This window comes from Lepisma saccharinum, chromosome 16 (assembly GCF_977018435.1).
Source record: "Lepisma saccharinum chromosome 16, izLepSacc3.1, whole genome shotgun sequence".
Taxonomy (NCBI): domain Eukaryota; kingdom Metazoa; phylum Arthropoda; class Insecta; order Zygentoma; family Lepismatidae; genus Lepisma; species Lepisma saccharinum.
This window is the reverse complement of record NC_139244.1, coordinates 44217152-44242054: the sequence shown is the minus strand read 5'-3', so window position 1 is coordinate 44242054 and position 24903 is coordinate 44217152. Positions and strand designations below refer to the sequence as shown.

At 36.2% G+C, this 24903-nt stretch overlaps 1 protein-coding gene across 2 annotated transcripts in view; it reads left to right on the top strand.

The window, feature by feature from the left end:
- The window catches only part of LOC146000047 (hemocyanin A chain-like), a 44260-nt gene that overhangs the window by 3346 nt on the left and 16011 nt on the right, over positions 1-24903 (top strand). Inside the window, exons 1-5 of one of the 2 annotated variants that reach the window (XM_083137371.1) lie at positions 4537-4633; positions 8781-8914; positions 18687-18932; positions 21019-21317; positions 23852-24080. In XM_083137371.1, the coding sequence (XP_082993497.1) occupies positions 18789-18932; positions 21019-21317; positions 23852-24080 (672 nt within the window). In that variant the 5' untranslated portion in view covers positions 4537-4633; positions 8781-8914; positions 18687-18788. Of the gene's footprint in view, positions 1-4536; positions 4634-8780; positions 8915-18686; positions 18933-21018; positions 21318-23851; positions 24081-24903 lie in introns of those variants that run through there. The other variant, XM_083137370.1, reaches the window with a different exon arrangement.

Below are 24903 nucleotides of genomic sequence, written 5' to 3'. Positions count from 1 at the left end.
TTACGTAATCTGTTGATTGATTTGTTTTATTTTACTTCGCTTTTCGTGCCACTTTTGGCAAATTTGCGAAGATGGGGATGACATCATGAAATTGATGAATGGACACTCACAAACATCCATGCCCAGGCCGGGATTCAAACCCAAGACCCCTGCCGTGGTAGCGCTATGTGCTAACCACTCCGCCGGCTAACGTAATCGGGATCATAATGTTGATAAGGGAAGAGAGTATGAATACATGATGCGAGTCAACATTTGATCGATATATTTTGACTACTATATAATATATTTTTAGAAATGGGCACAATATGTACAGTAATTTTAGGAGAACGTTTGCTAGCTTGCATGGTCCCTTTGTGTCTCCTGAGTAATGAGACCTGCTTTAATCAATCAAAGTAGAAGTTTAACTTAACACGACTATTAAACATCACAAAACAGTACATAAATCGATAATTCACAAAAGCAACATCAACAACAAATAATATGCAATAACATGCGTAGCGTTGTCGCCTTGTAACCAAGCGGTCCAGGGTGCGATACCCGGTGCAGGCACATGGCACAGTGGTTCGAAACCCACTTTAAACGTTACGTCCAGTCCCGATTAGCCATTCCATGCATACCATGGACTTAAAACAACAAATCAGTCAATCAATAACATGCTGTGCTGTAGCATTTATGTTTCAATATAACCCTTTCCCCCCATGGCTCGACAACCCTTGAAGGACCTTGGTCTATCTCCCCACTGCCAGTCTCCCTCCCACAATCCTACCTAGATCTGTGGAGATCTCAGCCCGGTAATGGGATGACGTGGGGTCAGCACGTCAGCCCTTATAGTAGATTTCCCATATCGGGTTACGCTACTCACTCGTAGCTCTCCAATTTCCTCACGATGGTGGGTTGCCACCTATCCTATACACTGGAGAAAAGTTGTTATGATGCCCAAGGAGACTCGAACCAGCGCGCGTCCCGTAGACCGATCCCAAAGCTTCCGCCTTGTACAGTATCTCACGCCCACGGTGCGAACTACGATTCTTTAAATGTAACCTATATTATTTAATTAATGTTTCTTTGTTTCCTCATTTCAAAGTTTGTAGGATGTAAACAGTGGCGGCGATTATAATACGTCGCGTGGGCACAATATACACACAATAAAAGTAAAACAAGAGAATGCAAGACAAATATAACAATGAAATCTAATTTATTTATATTAATAGAAAGCAAAACTAAACAACAACTTAGCCCTCTATACATAATGAAACAATTTGAACTATTTCGTAATTTGACATCTTTAAGAAGTTAGTAAACAAGTTATTTTGCTACTATATAAATATCTCATGTATATAAAGTAACAAATTGATTCTTTATATGTATTCAATAATAATGTATTTTTTTATATTTAGTAATTTACTTTATATTTAAATAGCGTCGTTGCCTTGCAATCAATGGGTCCCGGGTTCGATACCCGGTGGAGGCACATAGTGGTTCGGATCCCACTTTAAACTGTAGGTCCAGTCTCGATTAGCCTTCCTGTGCACAAAGTGGACTTAAAAGCAAATCAAACTTTATATTTAATAACATTAAAATTGTATGTTATCATATACATATACGCATGTGTGTGTCTGTGATTAACATCTTCTTCCCCTACCAGTCTTCAATGATTTGGTACCCTGATGCTAAACCTTATCTAGCAATGAAAATTAAACTTTCCTTGCTCCCTCTCTCCCCACAGTTTTGGAATCAAATCGCCGCCACTGGATGTAAATATCACATATTAAGGAGAAAATATCGAAGGATGCTCTTAAAATGATGGTTCTTGCTAGTGCGGCAAACTACAATCCTGCCTACGGTGCCAAAATGTCTATACTCTGTCTCGGTTATCTCCGGAGCAAACGAACGAAAACAAGTCTCTGCGCAAGTAGTGACGTGTGGCGGCTCCACCAATGTACACGTGCGAGGGAAAGGGATTGCGTGGAGGAGGGAAAGCGACTCCCGTTACCAACCTTTGTAGCAGCGTGTACTGCTTCGCTCTGTCTCCTCCTCTCTGTCGCTATCCACGGCCGTCCTCCACATATTCCTTGCCTTGGATAGAGTGTAGCCACGGGGCTGCATTTAAGCGAATATCTTGTGAAAACTCAGGGACTGTAGCCCTGGTGGCACACGCCTCACCAAGGTTGAGCGAAGCTATGTCACCTTGTTGCCAAGTATCTGATTTTCTTTTACGCCGGGGGGCGGGGGGGATGTAAATTCCTTGTAAATATCTCGATACTCTGTTCGTTTCATTGATACAGAACAATTAATTTTGGGCGTGATCCATAAAAGCATAAAGTTGTTAGCCATACCCTTCAACCAGTCAGTCTGCTTCATTACAGTTACTAATAAATCCAAATTTCACCCCCAAATATAGTGACGTTGACATCTGTAAAATTCGTATAATTAAATATTGCTATTTAGCTGAACCACTAATTGTATTCTTAATTATTGTTCTAATCGAACTGTACCTGCATGTGCTTGCATTGAGTATGACTAACGTGAAAGTGAATTAGTTGAGTCATAAAATGTTAAATTAATAATATTAATTTCATACAACACTGTTAGTCAGAAAGACACATTCGAAATAAATATGCGCCATGGGGTGGAGGGAGAAACGAGCATTTCATGTGTTCATTTTATTTTATTGAGGGTGCATTTCCTCGACCAATATCCATTCACTACCTCTGATTGACTCACCTGCTTTCACCCACCTTGAACAAATAACAAATCACAAACTAATAAAATGGAAGATTACTGATAGATGGCAGCGTTGGCAGATCTCATATTTTATAAGCTTCAATATATTTCAGATGTCACCAAAACCTTGGTTCTACTCACATAATTTAGCAAGATCAATTATCATATTTATTATAAGTCCATGAACGGGTCACGTTAGAACTAATGATCATCCAGCAAGATTACACAACCTCAACACAAGAGTATTCATGCGGAGAAAGAAAATATAAAAACTACACATCTCTTTTTTTTGTTTAGAATGTCTAGAATTGAGTATGAGAAAGACAAATTATACAATGGTTTACGCAGGCAAAACATTACTATCCCTATATATTCCTAACTTCCCTCTTCATAGATCCCACCACTTCTACTTTATGGCTCCATTAAGGATATGCCAGAAGATGCAAATTAGTGTTACAGTGAACAGTAAGGTTTTCTTTGTGTGTGTGTGTGTGTGGGGGGGGGGGGTGCATAGTGAAGTTATACTTTAAGAACTACATAACAGTTCAGCTTAGATGACCAAAATCAACTGTCAGTCGATAGGGTCAGAAAGAAGAAAAAGATGTCACTGACTTTCGCCACTAAACGCACGACCATGAAATTAGACGGGTGGCAGAAGTTCGCGCTGTTGCCACGTCGAAGTACAGTCAGCGAAAGTAGTTCTTGGGCCACGAGACCTACGATATCGTAACATCTTAAAGCCTGTTGTCTATGCAACCCAAATAACAAAATTGTCGCTTAGGTTTGCCTGGCAGACCTGGATTCTCGGGAACGTTTGAGTATTGACAGCAGCTTGAGTCATACCTCCAGGCCCAGCCATAAAAAACAACAGCTGGGTGCCGTGAGACCACCAGAAAAAGTTTCAGGAATTGGTTTCTTAACAACAGCTACTCGTAAGGTAATGTTCTCTTTACTGATATTAGAGTCATTGTCAAGAAAGTTCACTGAAATGGTAGTTTTCATCGAATCATCATCGCGCAACACACAGTCTGTCAACCCAGAAGTCTTTGAAAAAGATTGGAGTTAAAAACAACTACTTGACAAACGATAAGACGAATCGATATTCATTAGTCCAAACTTAGAATTTTGTGTAAGGCATTGATCATCATTTCCTATCATCCATTTCATAGCTTCATTAATTATCCTCATCGTCTTAGTTGACCCAAGTGCTAGAAAAGCAATATAAAATACGCAAAATTAAGAAATTAATAAATGACATTTTCAGCGATTTCACGCAGCGACTCAGTTGCATGTAGACAAAGTTTCATTAATCGGGAACCAAGGGCCCCCCTCGTTCTGATTCATTGTTATTTTCCCTCCACTTTGCCTGCCGCGATTAACCTGATGTTGATTAATGCAACATTAATTAAAACAACCTATCAAGGAAACAATCCACAAAGTGCACCAAAGCGGCGCATATTATGAATAAGTAAACTATGTGATATGCTAATTTAGAATTTAGTAATAAATGGGAATTTTGTGGGTTCAGTTAAGTGGCTGCACATCCATTACGTAATCGCTATATCATCAAATTGTACGAAGCTTGTCTACACCTACGTAAAGTGCCAATCCCCGTGATGGAATATGTAGCGTAAAGCCAGGGTGTGTGACTGTCTTCTACATTCACAAAAACTAATATTTACTTTATTTCTATTGCGTACAAGTTTATAAAATTAACAGGGAACTATTGAGATTATGAACGCTGTATCAATGTCGATATTTGTTTTAAGTTGTTGATTTCGATTCGTTTTGTTATATGTAAGAAGATGACTTAAAATCTCTTGTTAAAAATCGAAAATGAGTTTATATCAAATGTTATAAAATGAAATAATATTTTGGAAGTTGAGTTGTGTTGCTTCATTCTTGCAATGTAAGTATAATAACATTATGAAAACCAGTTGAGCGCTGAGGACTTGCACTTTAATTCTAAAATTGTGTTAGTCTGCTCATCCTTCGCGTACAATATATATTCAGTGTAAAGTATCGTTGCAGGTGTTAAGATCAAATTTGTTTTGTTGTTGTTTTTATTACTAGTAATTACCTCAGTTTTCTTCCTCTGAAGTTAAATTATTCATGACGACGATTTATGATTACATTAAAGACATGAATGAACATACACAATGAACCCATTTTGGTCGGAACTCCGAACCTTGTTCGGCAAGAAATGCAAATTCTCGATAAGGCATGTGTGTTTCATTGGAGATGTTCCTCTACTTCCGTCATTTTATCACTAATATATTTCTTGAATATACAATAATCAATCACAACTACCTAAAAATAAATATTATTCTGCATTTTCACATGCATATGTTTTTTTTTTTACGGTTAGAGTGTGAACTGGCACCTGTTTATTTAGATTGTTCTTTATGTTCCGTGTGTAGTTAAAGATAGAAAAAAATGCTTGTGGAAAATTAGGGGTATAAGAATTCCGTCCGTGACGGAGTGGTTATCACAGTGCGTTACGATGTCTGATGTCCTGGGTTCGAATCCCCTCGTGCGTATGGGTGTTATTTGTGAGTGCCCCTTCATCAATTTCATCATATCACTCACTCATCCTCGTCGTTGCAATAAGAAAATAAAAAGAGGTTATAAGAATCATTCTTATTTCCGGACATGTCCTAGATTTTATAGTTGTGTCTGGCATCCGGAAGGATTTTGAAAGAAATCACAAATGTCTTATACGTATTTTGGGCATCACGTAACTTCAAATTAAATGGAGAAACAGAAAACCTGAGGAGTGTCTGAGATAACATGGTTCCTTGGAGAAGTATGCTTAAATCAAAGAGTGTGCATGGTTGCTACTGGATGGTCGGAATAACAATTACAATCCCAGCTCAGAAATTACTTTCCTATTTTCTAGATTCGGAAAAGTTCGGATATATGTATAAAAATAAAAATGCTTACTTTGTGAAGTTTTATCGATACTATAAGTGTCGGTAATTTGTCGAAGTAACAAGTTTCATTCAAGAAATTACATAAACAGTCCATATTGGAGAAATAAGGCACACAATTCTGTTTCTTCCCAGTGTATAGTAGTTTTTTACATTTCAATAAACAAGAACTTTCAGACTTTGTTTACCAAATTGTGAACTTTTCCTTCCCGAATTCATGGATTGTTTTCTCTTCCTGGCCCCGTCTTGACGAAAAACGTTCTGTCTTGCATACACAAGTTGAAATCACATACGGCCTGCTATTAATTAGCAGTTGAGGAATTTTGAACTCAACCGTTCACTTCAACATTAATTTTTGAGCTGAAGATGTGTCATATTCTCGTTATATGCTAAGAAGTCCTAGTAACGTATTATATTTAGTGGAAATGCGTTCGTGTCCAACATTTTGAGACAATTTGTCCTACTTTCCGCTGAAGAGTGATCTGATAGCCCTATGTGTGATGAAAACTGTTTTTACTCAATTTCTGATATAATTTATTCCAGCATTTCCTTCAACTTCTATAACCTTGTTATTACATCCAATGCTTACACGACTTTTTCTTCGTGCTCGACCTTTGGGTTCAGAAATGTTTACAACACCCCCATCTCCCGCGTGGAAATAGCAGGCAACAACACTCTGGAAGACCATAATTTATAAAACTTGTTTACTACATATTTTACGAAAATATTAGAATGTTAGCTTGATATAACTGTGGATTGGAACGAACGAAATAAAATACCTGTTTTAAACGCACACTGGAACTAGTGCAGGCCTGACCTGAGTCACTCTGGCTGTGAAGTTCACTGATCGAAGCAGTTGGTGCTTGCTTGCTACAAGCAAGCGCCTTATCTTTGCTCAAGGAAACATGGAAATCTTTGTTACTTTTTTGGCCAGACTAATGGTGAACATTTACAGGAACGTAAGGAGTAGTATCGTATTCTATTGGAATTAGATTTCGTAGATTAGATTAGATATCATAACAATATGTAAATCTCTTTTGTGACCTACACTGAACTTATGTTAAAGTTTCATTGACATGTGAAAGCGGAAATTTAGAGATCCTTCTTCCTTACGATTTCTAAACAACGAAGAGGGTGGTGAACGTGAAACTACTTATTGTTCGCAACAACGATATGTATTATACAAATGGTCTCTAATCAAAAAACCTATTACATCACAGGAATTGATTTTTAAGACGATTCTTCCACGTATCCAACGTAACCAATATTCAGATTGATTCCAAGCTTCTGTTTGGGTTATTTTGAGTCGCACTTTTACCTCTTGCAATAATCGCGACGATGAAGTAGATGGGTAATGATACGAATGCAATGCTACATCTAAGCCTCAACATGTTTCGAACCTGGATCCTCTGGCTTTGTAGAGAGTTACGGTGATTTTGATTTTTATTTTAATTTCGTATTTTAAATCCACTTTATGCACAGTAAGGCTAATCGGTACTGCATCTACAGTTTAAATTGGGATCTGAACTACTATGTGTCTCCACCGGGTATCGAACCCGGGACTCCTTGATTACAAGGCGACTCCGCTACTACTGCGCCATCGGGAAAGCTAAGAGAGAGAGAGAGAGAGAGAGTTACGGTGACTACAGTAATAAAGAATTGAAAGTAGCAGAACCACTAAGCTATTCTTTAGTCAATATTGGGATTGTTAATGAATATTATGAATGTCAGTTGAAATTACAAAAAAATAAACTACGAAATTTCCACAGTGCCGTTACAAATCGTTAATTTTTCTCTTTCCACACATTACTTTGCTACTAGATATTCGCATGCTAAGATGTAGAAAGTGCTACATTTTCCAGTGTGTGGAATTGAGATTTATTTCTGAGAATGGAGTAGTGGGAAAAGGATCACCTCACATGTTTGGATTATACCCCCCCCCCCCCCACACGCACACAAAAGATATCGACTGTTGTTCTTATAAGGAAATATAACATGTATGAATTGTGTCAAGAAAAATTGGAGCCTATTCACATCCCTACGGAACTTCGAAGAAAGCCCATGTAGCGATTGGGAAGTTCTGTTACGACAAAATCGGGATGTATCTATATAGTAAATTAAAAAGCAAAGTGCTAACTTGTGCTTTGCAGCAAGCCATGAGGGTGTGGAGATAATGCCCCAAGCTTTCTTGATCAGGCAGAAAGTGAGGATGATGTGATCAGCACCACGACCCTGGCCGCCTTACCCCCTCCCCCCTTCCACATAGTTTCCTCCAGGTACCCACTTTATACGACGCAGGGTGGGCACTGGAGCAGCTTGAACAGGTGGACAATATCCCGATTCTCCCCTGTCGGTGATCGAACACAGATCTCTCGCATAGTAATAAAACGCCCTATCGCCTGAGCTACCGCGGCACATACAGTATAGTAGCCTATATAATTAAGGCAAGAATTATATTAGCGTTTCGTTCAACGTTTTTAGGCGAATCGTTTTCGGACATTTAACGTTTAGCTCTTGTCGGTTCTGCGACCTGGCTTGAGAAAAGGCTATTTTCTGACGAACAACATTCCACCTGACAAGTCACGTGACTTTCCTACATTTCCTGTGCCTGTTGGCTTTGGCATGAAACCGAGTTGCTCTTGAGACAGACAGAATCACCCGATCACCTAATGGTGCAATGTGTGTTGCCTATACTTCCGGCATTATTTACTGCCATTAAAGTCTTATGGGGAAGAACTTTTTTCCACCACTGTACAACCACGTCTGTTCGGAGGTTTAAGAAGATAATGAACTCTCGTTGTAGAGTTGGTATTGTAATCCATGTGATACAAATGGCAGTATTTGCTCGAAAGGTGAGGGATGACACAAAAGTGTCCGGAGAGAGTCGGTCTGACGCTCGAAGGCAACGCAGCCCTTTTGACGTTGCCACACAGTGCGCGGGAACCAGCGATTTTTGTCCAACTTTCGTTTTGCTTTTCCCATATGTGGCACCAGCGGAATTCTGCCCAGCCGCCTATTTCCATGGCCGTGTGTTTAATTGTGTTGCTTGCCTTGGACGTATACTGTGTATCGTTAACCAGGTTTTTAAAAGATCAATGCAACTCATTTCTGTTTCCGTTCTTTCAGCCGACAAGGAATTCCTCATTAAACAGAAGGAAATTCTCCAACTGCTGAACAAGGTACACGAACCAAATAGATTCAAGGAACAGGTGGATATAGGTAACAGCTATGATCCAATCGCCAACATTGGGAACTATAAGGTAAGACCTTTACGTAACAAGTTTGCATATCTTCATAGGTTAAATTTAATATGGGTGACATTCATATTAAATATCCCTGTATTCATTTTTACTAGCCTACTTTAAGAAATATCACGCAAAGGTGAAACACACTATACCAACGGACACCCTTGGAGCAGTCCATTTCCTATGTAGCAAAAATTTTGAAAATTTCTCAACTGGTACATAGTAATAATAAACTTAGACTCTCCTCCTGAAACAAACTAGTTACGCCTTTCTGCAGAGCCATCTAATGTGCATAAAGTTTAGATGGGAGTTTCTACGTCGTCCCATTGAAGACGGGATTCAGGACTCGGCCTTCCTGAAATGAGGACAGGAAGGTCTCACATGATCCTGAAGTAAGGATGCTGAAGTTTTTATCTTGAATTCAGGACGGAAATATGTACCGTGTAAGGTTAGCAGATGGTAATCCTGGACAAGAACTTTCCGTTCCGAGAGTACATTCATTAGTTTCATTGAATAATACTAATCCATGATCATCGTTGCGATTTCCTCAAAGAAGTATAAAAGTGACGTTAAATAGCAACAAAGTACAACTCTTTGTTTTATTTATTTTCTAATCCATAATTTCTTACGAAAATGTCAATATCCACTCAGTGGAATATGCTCTCCCCTAAAATTGTAGAACTCAGGACTCTAAAAGGCTATCTATTGATGGAGTTACCACTTCTGTCCATTGAATATATTGCAAGTTGAAGACCTCGAGAGGGAGAATCGCCCCCCATCCTAATCCGACCATGACGTTATTGCAGGATTCTACACGGATTAAATTTGTAGACACCACACTGTTGGCTACAACTGTAGGTGTTGTTACTTTCGTATGATATGGGGAGCTATTGTACATCAATGTCGCACTATTGGTATAGACACTTTTGACACACATAATTATAACAGCGAACACTGCATCTACTTACGTAGATGAAGATGAAAATTAGTCGCAATAATGGCGTCCATGTAGTTCAATTAGATACCATTAGATGGCAGCACGATATATGATATATAAATATTGATTTAAATAGCAGTAGATCTAAAAATGTATCACAAATATAAAGAAAAAAGATATGGAAAACATAACAAATATAAAACACTGCTTGTGAATATTATTTAAGATACCGCTGTAATAACATTTGAAAATTAATTAAGTTTCTCAATAACAAACGTAATGCACTTTTCTATAATAACTCTCAAGGGAAAATCAACTGGCGAAGTGGCAAATCGTAATTGTACTTGATGACCGGGTGGGGAAACTGTTTTGTATTTCAACCTCGTAAAGTTTGTTCTAAATAAATATGCTACTGATGCATGAAAAATAGTTTCGTGAGTGTGTTATACTATTTATGACAATAATTACCCTATCAAAACAACTTCCCAAAGTTTTCCTGTGCACACAGATCTCCGAACGTTGACCACCCTCTCAGATGTAGGCACAGGGCAAATGTGTAAAGTCCTATTAGTTTACATATATACGATTAGAGAAGTTAGCGCTGCAGGTACTGCGAATCCCTGTGATCTAGGGACTCGAGAATTGTTAGAATAATAACACGTAGCTATCATAACTACAGCAATTGATATTACAAAAGATTATGCTGTTATTGTACAGGGTGAGTCAAAAGTCCCCGACCACCCCTTATAAAATGAAAGGGATTGTAGTTTGCAGCAATTGGTCATGGTAGTAATATGTTAGGCCTAGGGGGAAACTTTTTCGTGCATGTTATGTAAAACATCCGCCATCTTGGATCGAACTTCATTTATTTAAATGGGAAGGGTGGCATGTTGGGTATGGTTTTGGGCTAGAATTTCACCAGGAATTGAGTGGTGGAGTCAGATTTATGAAAACTGTAATGATAAGGACGTTATGGCCATATGAAAGTGTAGCCGTTAATTAATTTCTCTCTTTTGGTGATATCATAATTTTTAACATTTCGTTGGTTATTTACGTCAAGATTTCTTGTCTACTTTTAAACTCTTAATTCTAGAGTGTTCAGGAAAAGACACATAAGTCACAAACTGCAGTGTCCTGTTGGTTTTATTTAAGTCTCACTGAATCAATTCAAGAAAATATTATGAGTATGTTTTTATATTGGACATATTTAATGATTTTAAGCAGCGATGATCCAATATGGATATCACTCTGTAATGTTTACTATTAAAAAAGTAAACAAATTATAAAATTGTATTATTTAACTTACGTGTATTTTCCCGAACAGCCTAGAATTACAGTTTGGATTTTTTAATAGTTCCACTGTGGCACAAATGCTAAATATTGTATTGAGGCCGTATGGTATAAATGTGTCTTGTAAAACGGATTAAGCTATGGGCCAAGTGGCCAAAATCAAGAATTCATTAGTTCAATGACCAAGGTTGATTGATTAAAATCAGGTGATTTAAGAAAATATCACTGATTTAAATTAGAATAATGTACATAAGGATTTTGTAGATATCAGAATCACTTTTGGTGAAATTACATTAATCTAAAAAAACACATTTAAATTTCGCTTGATTTAAAATTCGATAACTTTTATAGGCAAAACATTTTGTGTAGAATAATATGCAAAATACTGATCATCAGTGGCGGCGATTTGGTTCCAAAACCGAGCGGGGGGGGGGGGCAAAGTGACGAAAAGTGGGGGGCAACTGCCGCCTAATCGCCGCCACTGCTCCCCTAATCGCCACCACTGCTAACCATGTTAAACCATAAATAGTGTCATTATCATTAAACTGTAAATAGAGATAGCATAAATTGACAAAATTTGTTTACAAAAACTAACTAACTAACTAACTCCCTAGCCTTCTTAAACCCGAAGGTTCATGGCTGCAGCAACCCAGGCCTTCCATCTGTCCCTATCTTGAGCAAGATCTATATACTCTTTTCCATCTCTACCGATTTCCTTTAGGTCCATCTCAACGTTATCCCTCCATCTTCGTCTTGGCCTTCCTATGGGTCTCTAACCATCAGGTTTCCCAACAAGAATCCTGTAAACTCCTGTTTCCTCTCCCATTCGTGCCACATAGCCTGCCCACCTAAGTCTTCTTGATTTAATTATTCTAATAATATCTGGACATGAATACAAATTATGTAGTTCTAAATTATGTAAACTTCTCCACTCACCTGTCTCCTCATCCCTTTTAGGTCCAAAGATTTTCCTAAGGATCTTATTTTCAAATACTCTCAATTTATGTTCCTCTTTCAATGTAAGGGACCAAGTTTCACATCCATATAATACTACAGGCAAAATTACTGTTTTGTATATTTTAACTTTTAGTTTCTTAGATATTAAACGAGAAGACAAAAGTTTATGAAGAGAGAAGTAACATGCATTTCCTGAATTAAGCCTACTTTTTATTTCCTCTTTAATATAATTTTCATTTGTTAATATTACTCCTAAGTATTTGAATTTGGAAACTGGTTCAAACGAGTTGTTATCAATAATTAGATTTTGATTATTACCTAACACTTGGTTTCGCCCTGTAAGCATATATTTAGTTTTCTCTTTGTTAACTTCCAAACCTATCTCTTTAGCAGTTTTGAAAAATATTTTAGCATTATTCTTAATTGTATTCGCATCATCCCCTAATAAGTCTACATCATCTGCATATGCTAACAACTGAGTCACACCATTTAATGTTAGTCCTTCTTTAGTTTCTTTTACTTTCATAACAGCATATTCTAAAGCAAAATTAAAGAGCAATGGAGATAATGCATCTCCTTGTTTTAACCCATCATGAATTGTAAATTTGTCAGACATATTAATACCCACACGAATTTTACTTTCTCTTTCACTGGCGCATACTTTTATCATACTAACAAGCTTCTTAGGTATTCCAAACTCGACTAATATATTATATAATTTATCTCTTTGACCGAATCATATGCTTTTTTGAAATCAATGAATAGCTGATGGACATTTTTATTATATTCCCACTTTTTTCAAGTGTCTGTCTGATGTGAAAAATTTGATCTGTAGTTGATCTGTTACGTTTAAATCCACATTGATAATCACCTATAATTTCATTAGCATATGGTGTTAGTATTGTTAAAATAATGTTAGACAATATTTTGTATGTTGTTGAGAGTAGAGAAATTCCACGGTAATTATTGCAGTTCATTTTATCACCTTTTTTAAACACAGGAACAATTATGGATTCTTTCCACTGTTGAGGGATTTCTTCTTTATTCCATATTAAACAAATTAATTTATGAATTTGACATATTAATGAATTTCCACCATATTTAATTAACTCAGCTGGTATTAAATCAATGCCAGGTGCTTTGTTATTCTTTAGCCTTTTAATAGCATCTTTAACTTCAGTCAAGTTAGGTTCTGGAACTAAAGGTTCTGCTGTGTGTACTTCATTTACTTCTGATTTATCTCCTACATGGACATTTAAAAGGTCATTAAAGTAGTTCTTCCATCTATTTAGAATATCGCTTGGGTCAGCTAGAAAATCACCGTCTTTATCTTTTATCAAGTTTACTTTAGGTTGCCACCCCTTTCTAAACTCATTTACACCTTTATATAGATCTCAGATGTTTTTATTTTTGCTGTTTGTTTCAATTTCGTTAACTTTGCTTTTTAAGTAATCTCTTTTTTTACTTCTAAACGTGCGGTTAACTTCTCGCTTTATTCTATTATAATTGTTTAGATTTGTGTCATTAGAGTTATTTAACCACCTAAGTCTAGCCTGATTTCTTATTTCTATTAGATTATGACATTCATTATCAAACCATGGCTTACTTTTTCTTGGTTTATGGTATCCTATACTTTCTTTAGCTGCTGATTCTATTGCATTACGTATGTGCTCCCAATTCTCATTTACGTCTGTTTCATTTATATTTTCATCATCATTTAAATCCTGCAAAACATCAAATCTATTTGACAGTTTAATTTGGTAATCTTTCTTAATTCTTTCATCAGTAAACTTTCCTGTATCAAATTTTAGAACTCTTAGATTTTGTTGCTTATGATTTATCACTGAGAGTCTTTCTCTTAATTTAGCAATTACTAAATAATGGTCACTGGCACAGTCAGCACCTCTATGTGTACGAACGTCAATTATACTAGTATGCATTCTCTTATCAATGAGAATATGATCTATCTGATTATGAGTTTTACCATCTGGAGAAGACCAGGTATATTTATGGATATCTTTATGTTTAAAAGTGGTACTTTTCACAATTAAATTCTTTGAGGTTGCAAAAGTAATCAATCTTATACCATTATCATTATTTAATTCATGAAGACTTTCTTTACCAATCGTGGGTTTAAATGTCTCTTCTTTGCCAATCTGTGCATTACAGTCACCTAACAGAATTTTCATATCATACTGAGAAAATGTATCAAAGACCTGTTCTAACTCTGTATAAAAATCATCTTTAGTATCATCATCTTTATCTTCCGTTGGTGCATGTATGTTTATTAAAATAATTTTACACCACCTATCCTATCATTAATAAATTCTACTGTTTTAAGAGCCGAGATAATTCTATTATTTATGAAAAATCCTGTTCCAAAATTATGATTTTCAGTACCACCATAGAAAAAAGTATAATTTTTAGTTTTACAATTCCCTTCTCCTGGCCACCTAACTTCCTGGACAGCTACTACATCTAATTTATACTTAACTATCTCGTTAACTGTACACTGAAATGCCCCAGGCCGGTAAAGGCTCAGAACATTCCAGGTGCCTAATTTAATATCCTTATTCCTAACGTAGATCTTATCCTTAGTCCAGGGACCTCCCAAAGTAGTCCCCACCCGGAGATCCGAACGGGGGACTATTTTACCTCCGGAATATTTTACCTTGGGAACATCCATGGCCTTATATTTCTGTTTCTTGACATTTTTTTTACAGTGCAGAGTTGTCAGCTCTACGCCTAACCCCCAATATGAATGGAGGAACTACTACACAAGACAAACACATTAGACAGCACAATTACTACACAAGACGAACACAAACACATTTGACAGCACAACTACTACACAAGACACACACAAACACATCACAACTATAACACAATATAAACACAAACACACCACAACTACTACACAATATAAACATAAACAAACTACACACCACAACTACTACACAAGACAAACACAAACAAATTAGACAGCACAACTACTACGCAAGACAAAACAAACATACTAGACAGCACAATTACTACACAAACATACTAGACAGCACAACTACAACACAAGACACATACATACATATCACCGATATTACACAAGACAAACAGAAATACATTCGACAGAATAACTACTACACAAGACAATCCCAACCACACTAGACAGCACACCTACTACATAAGACAAACCCACATACAAGCACACCACAACTACTACACAAGACAAACACAAACACTACACAGCACAACTACTGCACAAGACACACAAACACATAACAACCACTACACAAGAAAAAAACAAACACACAACTACTACTACACAAGATTATGAATGGATGGAAGTAATCATCTTTTTCATAAGTAAATAATCATGTGTATAATTAACTTTCTAATTTTACTGTCATTTTTTACCCTCCTACTCTGACATAACCCGCTGGTATTCGGTGTACGGCAAACTCTTCGAGAAGCTACACTGTTGATAAATTTTTTCGTGTTAGTGTTAGCGAATATTTTTCTAATTTTAATATATAGATTATAATATATATTACTTCTTTCTCTCTGAGTCGTTTATAGTTCAATGTCGGATTTGGATATAACCATCACACTACCTCTCAATTCCTTTCCATCTTTCCAATTTGATATCCATATTTCTTTCTACTGAGGAAAAAGTGTAACATGCTCATATTTCATGTCGTTTGATATATTATTGCAATTTCATTTTCTTTCTATATATCCCTTATCAGCCTCTTAACTGATATAACATTGTATGTCCGAATTAATCATTTTCTGTAAATTTCTATACATATCTGTTTCATTATATTTCATGCACCTTCAATTTTCTCTATTTTGATATCTCTCAAATTATCGTCATTTTTTTCTCTCTTGCTTGTCTCGTTGTTATAGAGTCTTATTTCTGATATTAGACTCTAACCCTCCCACCTCCTCTCGCTTTCTCCCCAGCTCCATATTTTTCCTCTTTCATTAAACTCTTTCTCTGTCTAATCGAGATTTCTTCATAATCTTTTCCAATTAACATATTTCAAATGCTTCTCTCGTTTTTACTCTCTTCATCAATCATTCTCATTTCATTATATAAACATTATTGTTTCGAAATTATTCAATCTCAGTTCCTCTCTCTCAATTGTTGAATATTTCTTATCGGTTTTCTTTCATTTACAAACTCACCATCTTCACATCATTCGTCGTTTTGTTTCTCTTCAAATCTCCGTCATTGAACTACTTTTGACATCAGATCCACATGTTCTGCGAGAAATACTTGTTTCATATTCTCCAACTCTTGGTTAATTTTGCTATTTTCATCTTTCTCTCTTTATTTTTACATTTTTTCTCCTGATTCCGTCACCTTCTAGCAATCTGTTCCTTTCGTACTCTGTTTCCTCCCGTCCTCCTCAAAATTGTTCTTCTTGCCCGCTGTTGATTACGCACTATCTGATTCTCTATTTTTCCCTATTAATATATTACTTTTAAAATTTCTTCCCTTTAAATCCTTCCTTCCCTTTATTTAAGTTTTTCCTTCCATTATTCTCTGTCCATTCTTCCATTATTTCTTCCTGTCTTATTTCATTCCCACATTAAAGATCATACCATATTCCCTCTCTCTATCAATATCTATTACTCATTAATACCAGTATATGTTTGGTTCCTTGTGTCTCATTTTGTCACAGAATTTACTACCCTTCTTTCGTCTACTGTCTATCTGTCCGTGTTCCCGAGCATCTCCGTCTTCATTAATATTTACGTCCTGTTGTCACGTTCCCAAAATAATTGCAACACTTTCATTTATTCTGTATTGTTTTTTCTGAATACGTGTATTCTCACATGAATATTATCTACCAATCTCCTTATCAAACTTTAGCTGTTTCATTTTCATTTATGTTTTCCCTAAAGTCTGCTTTCCGTGAACTGACTAAATCACCCTCTCTTCAGCGTTTCCCTTCTGACATTTTATTTCTTTTGACTTTCTCTGCTTGAATAATTTTTCTGGTATACTTTCACTACCATCCCTCTCTTTTCTGGCATTTACTTCTTTCTCTCTGAGTCGTTTATAGTTCAATGTCGGATTTGGATATAACCATCAACCTCTCAATTAATTTCCATTTTTCCAATTTGATTTCCATACTTCTCTCTACAGAGGAAAAAGTGTATCATGCTCATATTTCATGCGTTTGATATATTATTGCAATTTCATTTTCTTTCTATATATCCTCTATCAGCCTCTTAACTGATATAACATTGTATATCCGAATTAATCATTGTCTTTAAACTTCTATACATATCTGTTTCATTAGATTTCATGCATCTTCAATTTTCTCTATTTTGATATCTCTCAAATTATCGTCATTTCTTTCTCTCTTGCTAGTCTCGTTGTTATAGAGTCTTTATAGTTTACAAAAACTATAAAAAATATTTTAAGTTACAATTATGTAGTACATCCAGAATGTTATATTTTCACGAGAAGCAAAGTTACTGAAATTATTATAGTTTCATTAACACACTCAACAAACATTTCCATAATAAATTCATATATACAGTATCAGAAAGAGAAAAATGTATATTTATATGTAATTTTTTTTAGCTTTAATCAAACTGTTTGATTATTTCAATATTTCAAATATTTTACAGGGCCATTTACCAGAAAAATCCATTCCATAAAAAACACATATCTATGTGTATGGTGTCAAAACCAAACAAGCAATTTTAAGCGTGTTTTTGAAAAAATAAAAAAATCCATTTTAAATAAAATAAATAATCAAAAATTACTTTTCTAATAAAAATCATGATTTTCATCCACCCTGGTTAGTACTACAACTAATAATAATTATTATAATAATATTAAATATTATTACATGTACTGCATCTAATAATAATATATTGTTCAACACTGATTGTTGTTTCAAGTTTAATATATGCACAGAAGGCTAATCAGGACTGGACCTACAGTATTAAAGTGGGATCCGAACCACTGTGACATGTGCCGCCACTGGGTATCGAACCCAATATTGTTCAACAGTCAATAGTTGTAATTAGATAGGACTAAGGACACATCATACTAAAAGAATTCGCTGTACCCTCTATATAATTAATTTGTGTTATATGAATCCTGAGGTCAAAACCAATGCATTTAATATCTCAAAGTAAAGTTAGCATTTACCCTACAATATTTTTTGGAACATTTTCCTCTCGGGTGTCTAGGTTATTAATAAATTAATGATAAACAAAATTATTAGTAAAGAATATGACACTTTTTTACTAATCCATGATTTACTACTTAACGGTTGCACATATCGAAAAACCTAAGATATCCTTAAATATAGACAACATCTTAAGCTTTCACTTGAAAAAAAAAAAGAACGTTGAAAGCGAATTATTAGTTTCAGAGATATACTAGTTTTTTCAAATGTCAACATCCGCCATCTTGGATTGGCCACCATTTCTATTAGCTACCACTTTGAAATGGCAAGCATAGTTTTCTGCTATTCTTACACACCCATATAACTGTGGCATAAAGGAAAATTAGTATCCCCAAATTATACCCAATTCTTGGCTGGCCAATAGACCAAATGCGTGTTTCTTTTCTTGCAGAAAGCCGCCCCAGTCCGTCACTTGGTGAAACTGTTCAACACCGGGGCCCTGCTGCCTCGTGGGGATATCTTCACCTTGTTCAGGGAGAGGGATCTGGAAGAAATGATATATCTCTTCGAAGCCCTCTTCTACGCAAACGACTGGGACACCTTCTACAAAACCGCTTGCTGGGCCAGAGACAGAATCAACGAGGGGCAGTTTGTGTATGCGCTCAGCGTGGCTGTTCTTCACAGGGAAGATACTAAGGTAAGTCTCCTTCTAACTCCCGTACAGTGAAGTACAGCGCCTTGAAGAGTCGCTGTAACTGAATGTTAAATGTGCGAACAACAGGATAGGTCACTTACGTCGAAAAAGTTAAAACGGAAGTTACTAGCGCCGCCAAGCGGATGATTTGAAGAATGCATAATTGTCAGAAAATTAGTACATAGCAGTCGCGGCCCGTGCATTGTTTTATTAGATCACTGAGGTCATATGACACATATTTAGTGTACTCAAATATACCTCGCTAAAAAAAACTGCGAGGGGAGGGCGTTAAAACATTTATCAATAATTTTAAGTCTTTATAGAGTACATGAGTAAATTTATAGTCGAAATTACCAGAAGTTTTGCCTCTATGAAGAACTTCGGGGATTGTCTGGGAAATGAAAGTATGTCAATCATTGACTAAATACTTTCATACAGCTGAAATTTAACAGCATTTTTACCTTGGCAATTATTAATGTTATCTTCAACCCTGCATCTATGTTACTTTTTCAAAACAAGTAACTAATATGGAAATGAGTAACTACAATTAAGTTGCTTTACAAAATCAGTAACCATAATTAAGTTAATTTTGAAAATGAACAACTGTAACCAAGCTGATTTTCAAAATAAGTAACTAAAATAATTACTTTTCAAAATGAGTAACTGTAACTGAGTTTCATTTCAAAATGAGTAACTGTAACCAAGTTACTTTTCAAATTGAGTTACAACTATGTCATTTTTCAAAATAATTAACTACAATTAATTTAATTTTCAAAGTCAGTAACAGGAACTAAATGCTGAATCACACTGAACTAGATTTCCAGTAGGAATGCCCTAGTTGTCGCTGGACTGGCTACCCATCTGCTAGTTTTCCCTCACACGATACTTGCTACCGTACTTGTCTGTATATTTTTGTTCCCATAAGGCATTGCGCAGAGCAGACAAGCTAAAAAGATGGACGAGCAATTTGAAGAACGTTCTAGGAGAATTACTGCTGTTATTAAAAATTTAAACAGAAAAGTATGGATTAGAAATTGTCTCGTGAGAAAATAAGGTAATGAAAGCATTCTGAACAAACTTTTCAATGAACTCGAGTATGCATATTCATACATGAGATTCGCAGGATTCATTCATTAAAAAGAAAATGCTCGACTAAATATAAACCTTTAATACACTTGTTACTCTTTCTTTTATCGAGAAGCGAACAAAAATAACCAACCCTCGGAAACCAAAGACAATAAAGTTTCCTTCGGCAAACTCACAGATTATCTTCACGTGATGATACTTCGCTCTGATTGGCTGTTCCACAGAATCAAGTGGAAGAAAGCCAGTTACAATTAGAACATGGCCTATTCCTCAAAACCAGTCAAGCAACCAGTCGGGCTGCCATGATTTCCACTCAGGTAGCCAGTTCCAACTAGGACATTCCTACTGGAATTCCAGTTCAGTGTGATTCGGACTTAAGTTACTTTTCAAAATAAGAAACTACAGTTAAGTTTCTTTTCAAAATGATTAACTGCAACGAACTTGCTTTTTTTAAATGAGTAGCTTGACACGTTCTTTTATCCAAATAACATTATTTAAATCAAACCCAAAATAAAATGATCACATTCACTCGATCCCTGTCAGGGTATGTTCGTTTGTTGGTCAAATAAAATCAAGATCAAGTTTTCACAAGTTTAGCAAAATAAATACTTATGTGCATAAATCCATTTCAGTCAAAGAAATAACAGCTTCTTACAATTCAACTTGACCACTCTTTAAAACTCCAAGCCAAAACAAAAAAGTAAAGACAAAACACAGTCATAATTCCGATAGCAACAGCTCTTGCAAGATATGTACATACAGGTCAATCATTATCCTGATATTATCACTGATAGGTCTAAATATTAAATAACACAAGAATCACATACTAAATAACAGAGATTAAGATTAATAACAATAAACATTTGTAGAATGAGACATGAAATTGACAACAATAAATATTGGTTCTAGGGGAAAGGACGTGTCAAAACTTCGAGTTAGTTTCCTTCAAAAAGCAGTTTCAGCTTGGTTCCTTTTTTCTTTACGTACTTCTTGCTTTTCGCAGGGCATTATCCTTCCCCCGGCGTACGAGATCTACCCGCACCTGTTCGTGAACAGCGAGGTGATCCACCAGGCGTACAAGGCCAAGATGAGACAGGAGGAAGCAGTTGTGAGGATGAACTTCACGGGAACCATCAGGAACCCCGAACAGAGGGTGGCGTACTTCGGGGAGGACATCGGGATGAACTCCCACCACAGCCATTGGCACATGGACTTCCCCTTCTGGTGGAAGGAGGAGTATGGCGTGGAGAAGGACCGCAAGGGAGAGCTCTTCTACTACATGCACCACCAGCTCATCGCCAGGTGAGTGTCTGAAGGGAAGGGATTTTTTAAAGCATGTTTTCTCCCTTGAGGGAATTTTGGTAAGTTTTGATCTGAAGAATTGTGTACAGTCCTGATCAGTGACCAAGTTTCACCATGTTTATTTACTTTGTTCTACGCAATGAGAGCTTCAAGAATTGAAGCAAAACGACAAACAAGCTTCCGACAACCTCCTCACCATAATAGATAAAAATCTATTCCTTAAAAACACGTAAAAGGGAAGAGAAAAATTAATGAAAACACTCATGTGTGGTGAGAGGTGGTAATGCGTAAGGTTGAAATTGAGAAAACATCTTCTGGTACCCTTGAATTTTTTAAACGTTCGCATTGAATACCGGGAATTATACTTGAATTTTACTATGGTTCTAGAGTGGATACCCTGATACCTCTTCTCTTATACTTGCGTTGACATTTTGTGCACTTTGTTTTTCCGGTATAATAACACCGCGTTCTACGAACTTACAGGATATGTCCTGTGTATAACACAAAATGCTTCAAATTCCAAAGGGACGTGCACGATTTGTGGTCACCCTGTTAAAGGAAATGCCACATAAAATATGTCTCACTGAAGTGATACATTCTTATCCTCGTAAAAGAAATGGAGTCAAATATGTAGTTTTGATTCATTCCTCTCCACAGAAATTATTTTTATTTTTCTCTTGCTGACACATAACTAACATTATTCTTCATGAGGAAAAATGTATGTTTGAGAGGTTACGAGAATTTCCCTCAGAGGGAGAAAAATATGATTTTTCCCTTCAAAAGTTCTCTCTGCGGGAGAAAAGGGGATTTTCCCCTTCAGAATTTCCCTCAGAGGTAGAGAAAGAGGATTTTTCCCTTCGAGATTTCCCTCGGAGAGAGAATAAGGGGATTTTCCCTTCAGAATTTCCCTCAAAGGGAGAAAAGGTGATTTTTCTCTTCAGGAATTCCCATCGCGAGGGAAACTAGGTATATTGAATTCAATCCCTTCTCTTTCGAAGGAAATCGAGTTAGGTAGAGCGAACGAAAGTACGAAGGGTGGTCTATTTTTAGTTCTCCCTCTGAAATAACGTGGTAACAGGACGGATAAAGAGTTTGGCAAAGCAAAGAGAGGAGAGAAATATCGGAGGATATTCCGGAAGTAACGGTTATACTAACGTCTCAAGCCCTCTCGTTCCACATAAAATAATATTGAACATATTCGCATTGCGATTATAACACTTTACTTTGAGCTATGGAAATCCAATGGCTGTGAAATCATAACTTGGGAGAACTCTGTGAGTTCTGCAAGAGAAATATGAGAATCATTCCACAAATTGTACTTTTTTTTCCGGCCGGAAATCCGAAAATAATTATGCCAACGAAAACTTCTGAAGTGTCATTAACTCTTAAACAATTTGTTTCTCCAACTTTCCTCTCCTCCATCCCTATCCGCGCCAAAAATGTTGTCCTTATTTTGATTAAAATTGCCTCGGGAATATTTCAATTTGAAATTTTAGAGTACCTAGGCCCACAGAATATAACTGACACTGCATGAGCTCAATTTTAAAAGAGACAGAGGACACATCAATTACCATGTACAGTGGAATGTGCAAGTATTGCTTCATAAATTGTCCATGACTATTTTCGTTAATAGTTTTGCATCCTACGTGTTTTAATGGAATTGATTTTTATATGATGGTGCAGATATTCTCAGCACTTTGTTGTGACTTTTGTTTCAGTTATTGAAACTCTCATTACGTGAAACAAGGAGAATAAACATTGTGGTGGACAATTTGCTTCCTAATACTTATGCATCCCATTGTACATATCACTGGTTCTTGGCTCAACAAATTAATAAAAAATATGGTTAGTTCTAAAATAGAAATGTGTGTGTGTGTCTGTGTGTCTGTGTGTGTACACGAACATATATTTTTCATGATGTAATTTTCCTAAGTTTTACTATGATGCTTGTTATCGCTATATTTCACACTTTACCATATGTATTTATTTGTAAAAAGTACAGAACAATTACATTACTTAATATTGTAATTACAAAACTACATAAACAAGTAAACATAATTAAGATAATTAACATGAAAGATGAATGATGTAATTTACACTAATGACAAGAATATACGAGTAAAATAATAAGAACAGATATAATGCAGTCAAAATGAAACTCAAATGCGAGACAAGCTAATTTAAAACTGTCTCAATTGCATACAAAAATTCAATGTTAATTACAACATTAATTTTACATGTAGATTGCTATTCGGGAAAAACATTTCGCTGAATTTGTCATTGTTATGTAGTTATTTAGTTATACATTCTATCATTAAGTTTTGGAAGGGCACCTCAGTGAGTCTGTGATTTTACTAGACATTCGATGCGTTTAATCAAACAGTCCCGATTAGCCTATCTCTGCATAAAACGAACCGCTATGGAGTTTTACGTTTAATCTACACTTAGATTTCCAGTCATGTTTCTGTAGCTTGTGCCCATGTGAGAGTAAAATCTGGATCTGCATATGGCTACACTGCTTCTTCATAATTTAGATTCGACCTGGAGCGACTATCCAACAATCTGCCAGTGGTTGAACCCTTGGACTGGGAGAAGCCTATTGTGAATGGATTCTACCCCCAGACAACTTACAGGAAGGGTGGAGAATTCCCTGCTCGCCCCGACAACTTCTACTTCCAGGACTTGGAGAAGATCAAAGTTAAGCACATGATTGCTTACTCCCAGAGGATTAGGGAGGCCATTGCAAGAGGATTTGTTCTTACGGTGAGTGTAGTCGAGGCCTTCTGTTAATAACAAGGCCTGTGCAGACTCTCTTCGCTTCAATGTTACGTCATCACTAGTAGGCCATGGATCGCAGCACGATATCGGGGACACAGTCGCAAATGTGTGTTGAAAAGGTGGATATTGAACAAGATTTGAGCATAGTTTTTCTGGTGTGGTTATATCTGACTGTGGCACTAGCAAGTATTGTGATTCATGGCCTGCTAGTGATGACGTTGCACGGATACAACGAACTTCTGAATAGGCTTTGTTCTTGGAAGGTATTGGTCGAGTCCAGGCACATGAAACAAATGTTTAGTTTTTAGATCATAACACTTGCTCTGTATTTGTCCCAGTTCTAGCGCGGAACAATGTCATTCGTAGTGAAAATAAATACATAATGTTTAAGTGTAAAATACTGCAGCAAAGACAGATAAAGAAAGTAAATAATCAAACTGAGCGGAGAAGAGAGGTTATTTATTAGTTTAATCCGTTAAATGAACAATAAGTTTTCGAAAAATAAACATGAATTTAGTTTATTAAATACAGTTATTAAAAATTTATTAGATTGGTACGTGAAAACGTTTAAGATAACATATATTCTTCACTCATTATGCAAGTTCTGTGCATAATTGCTACTGAGAATATACTTTTTAGAATATTACATTACTGCGCCATCAGTTAGTATAAATACGTATCTAGGAACTGAAATTTTGAGACGCAGGGTTGCCAGACATTCTCTTTTTCTGGATGTCTTAAATTGTAGTTCTATGTAGGGCGTTCGGAAGAAATTTTATAAAAAAGTGTAAGATCACAAGAAAAATAA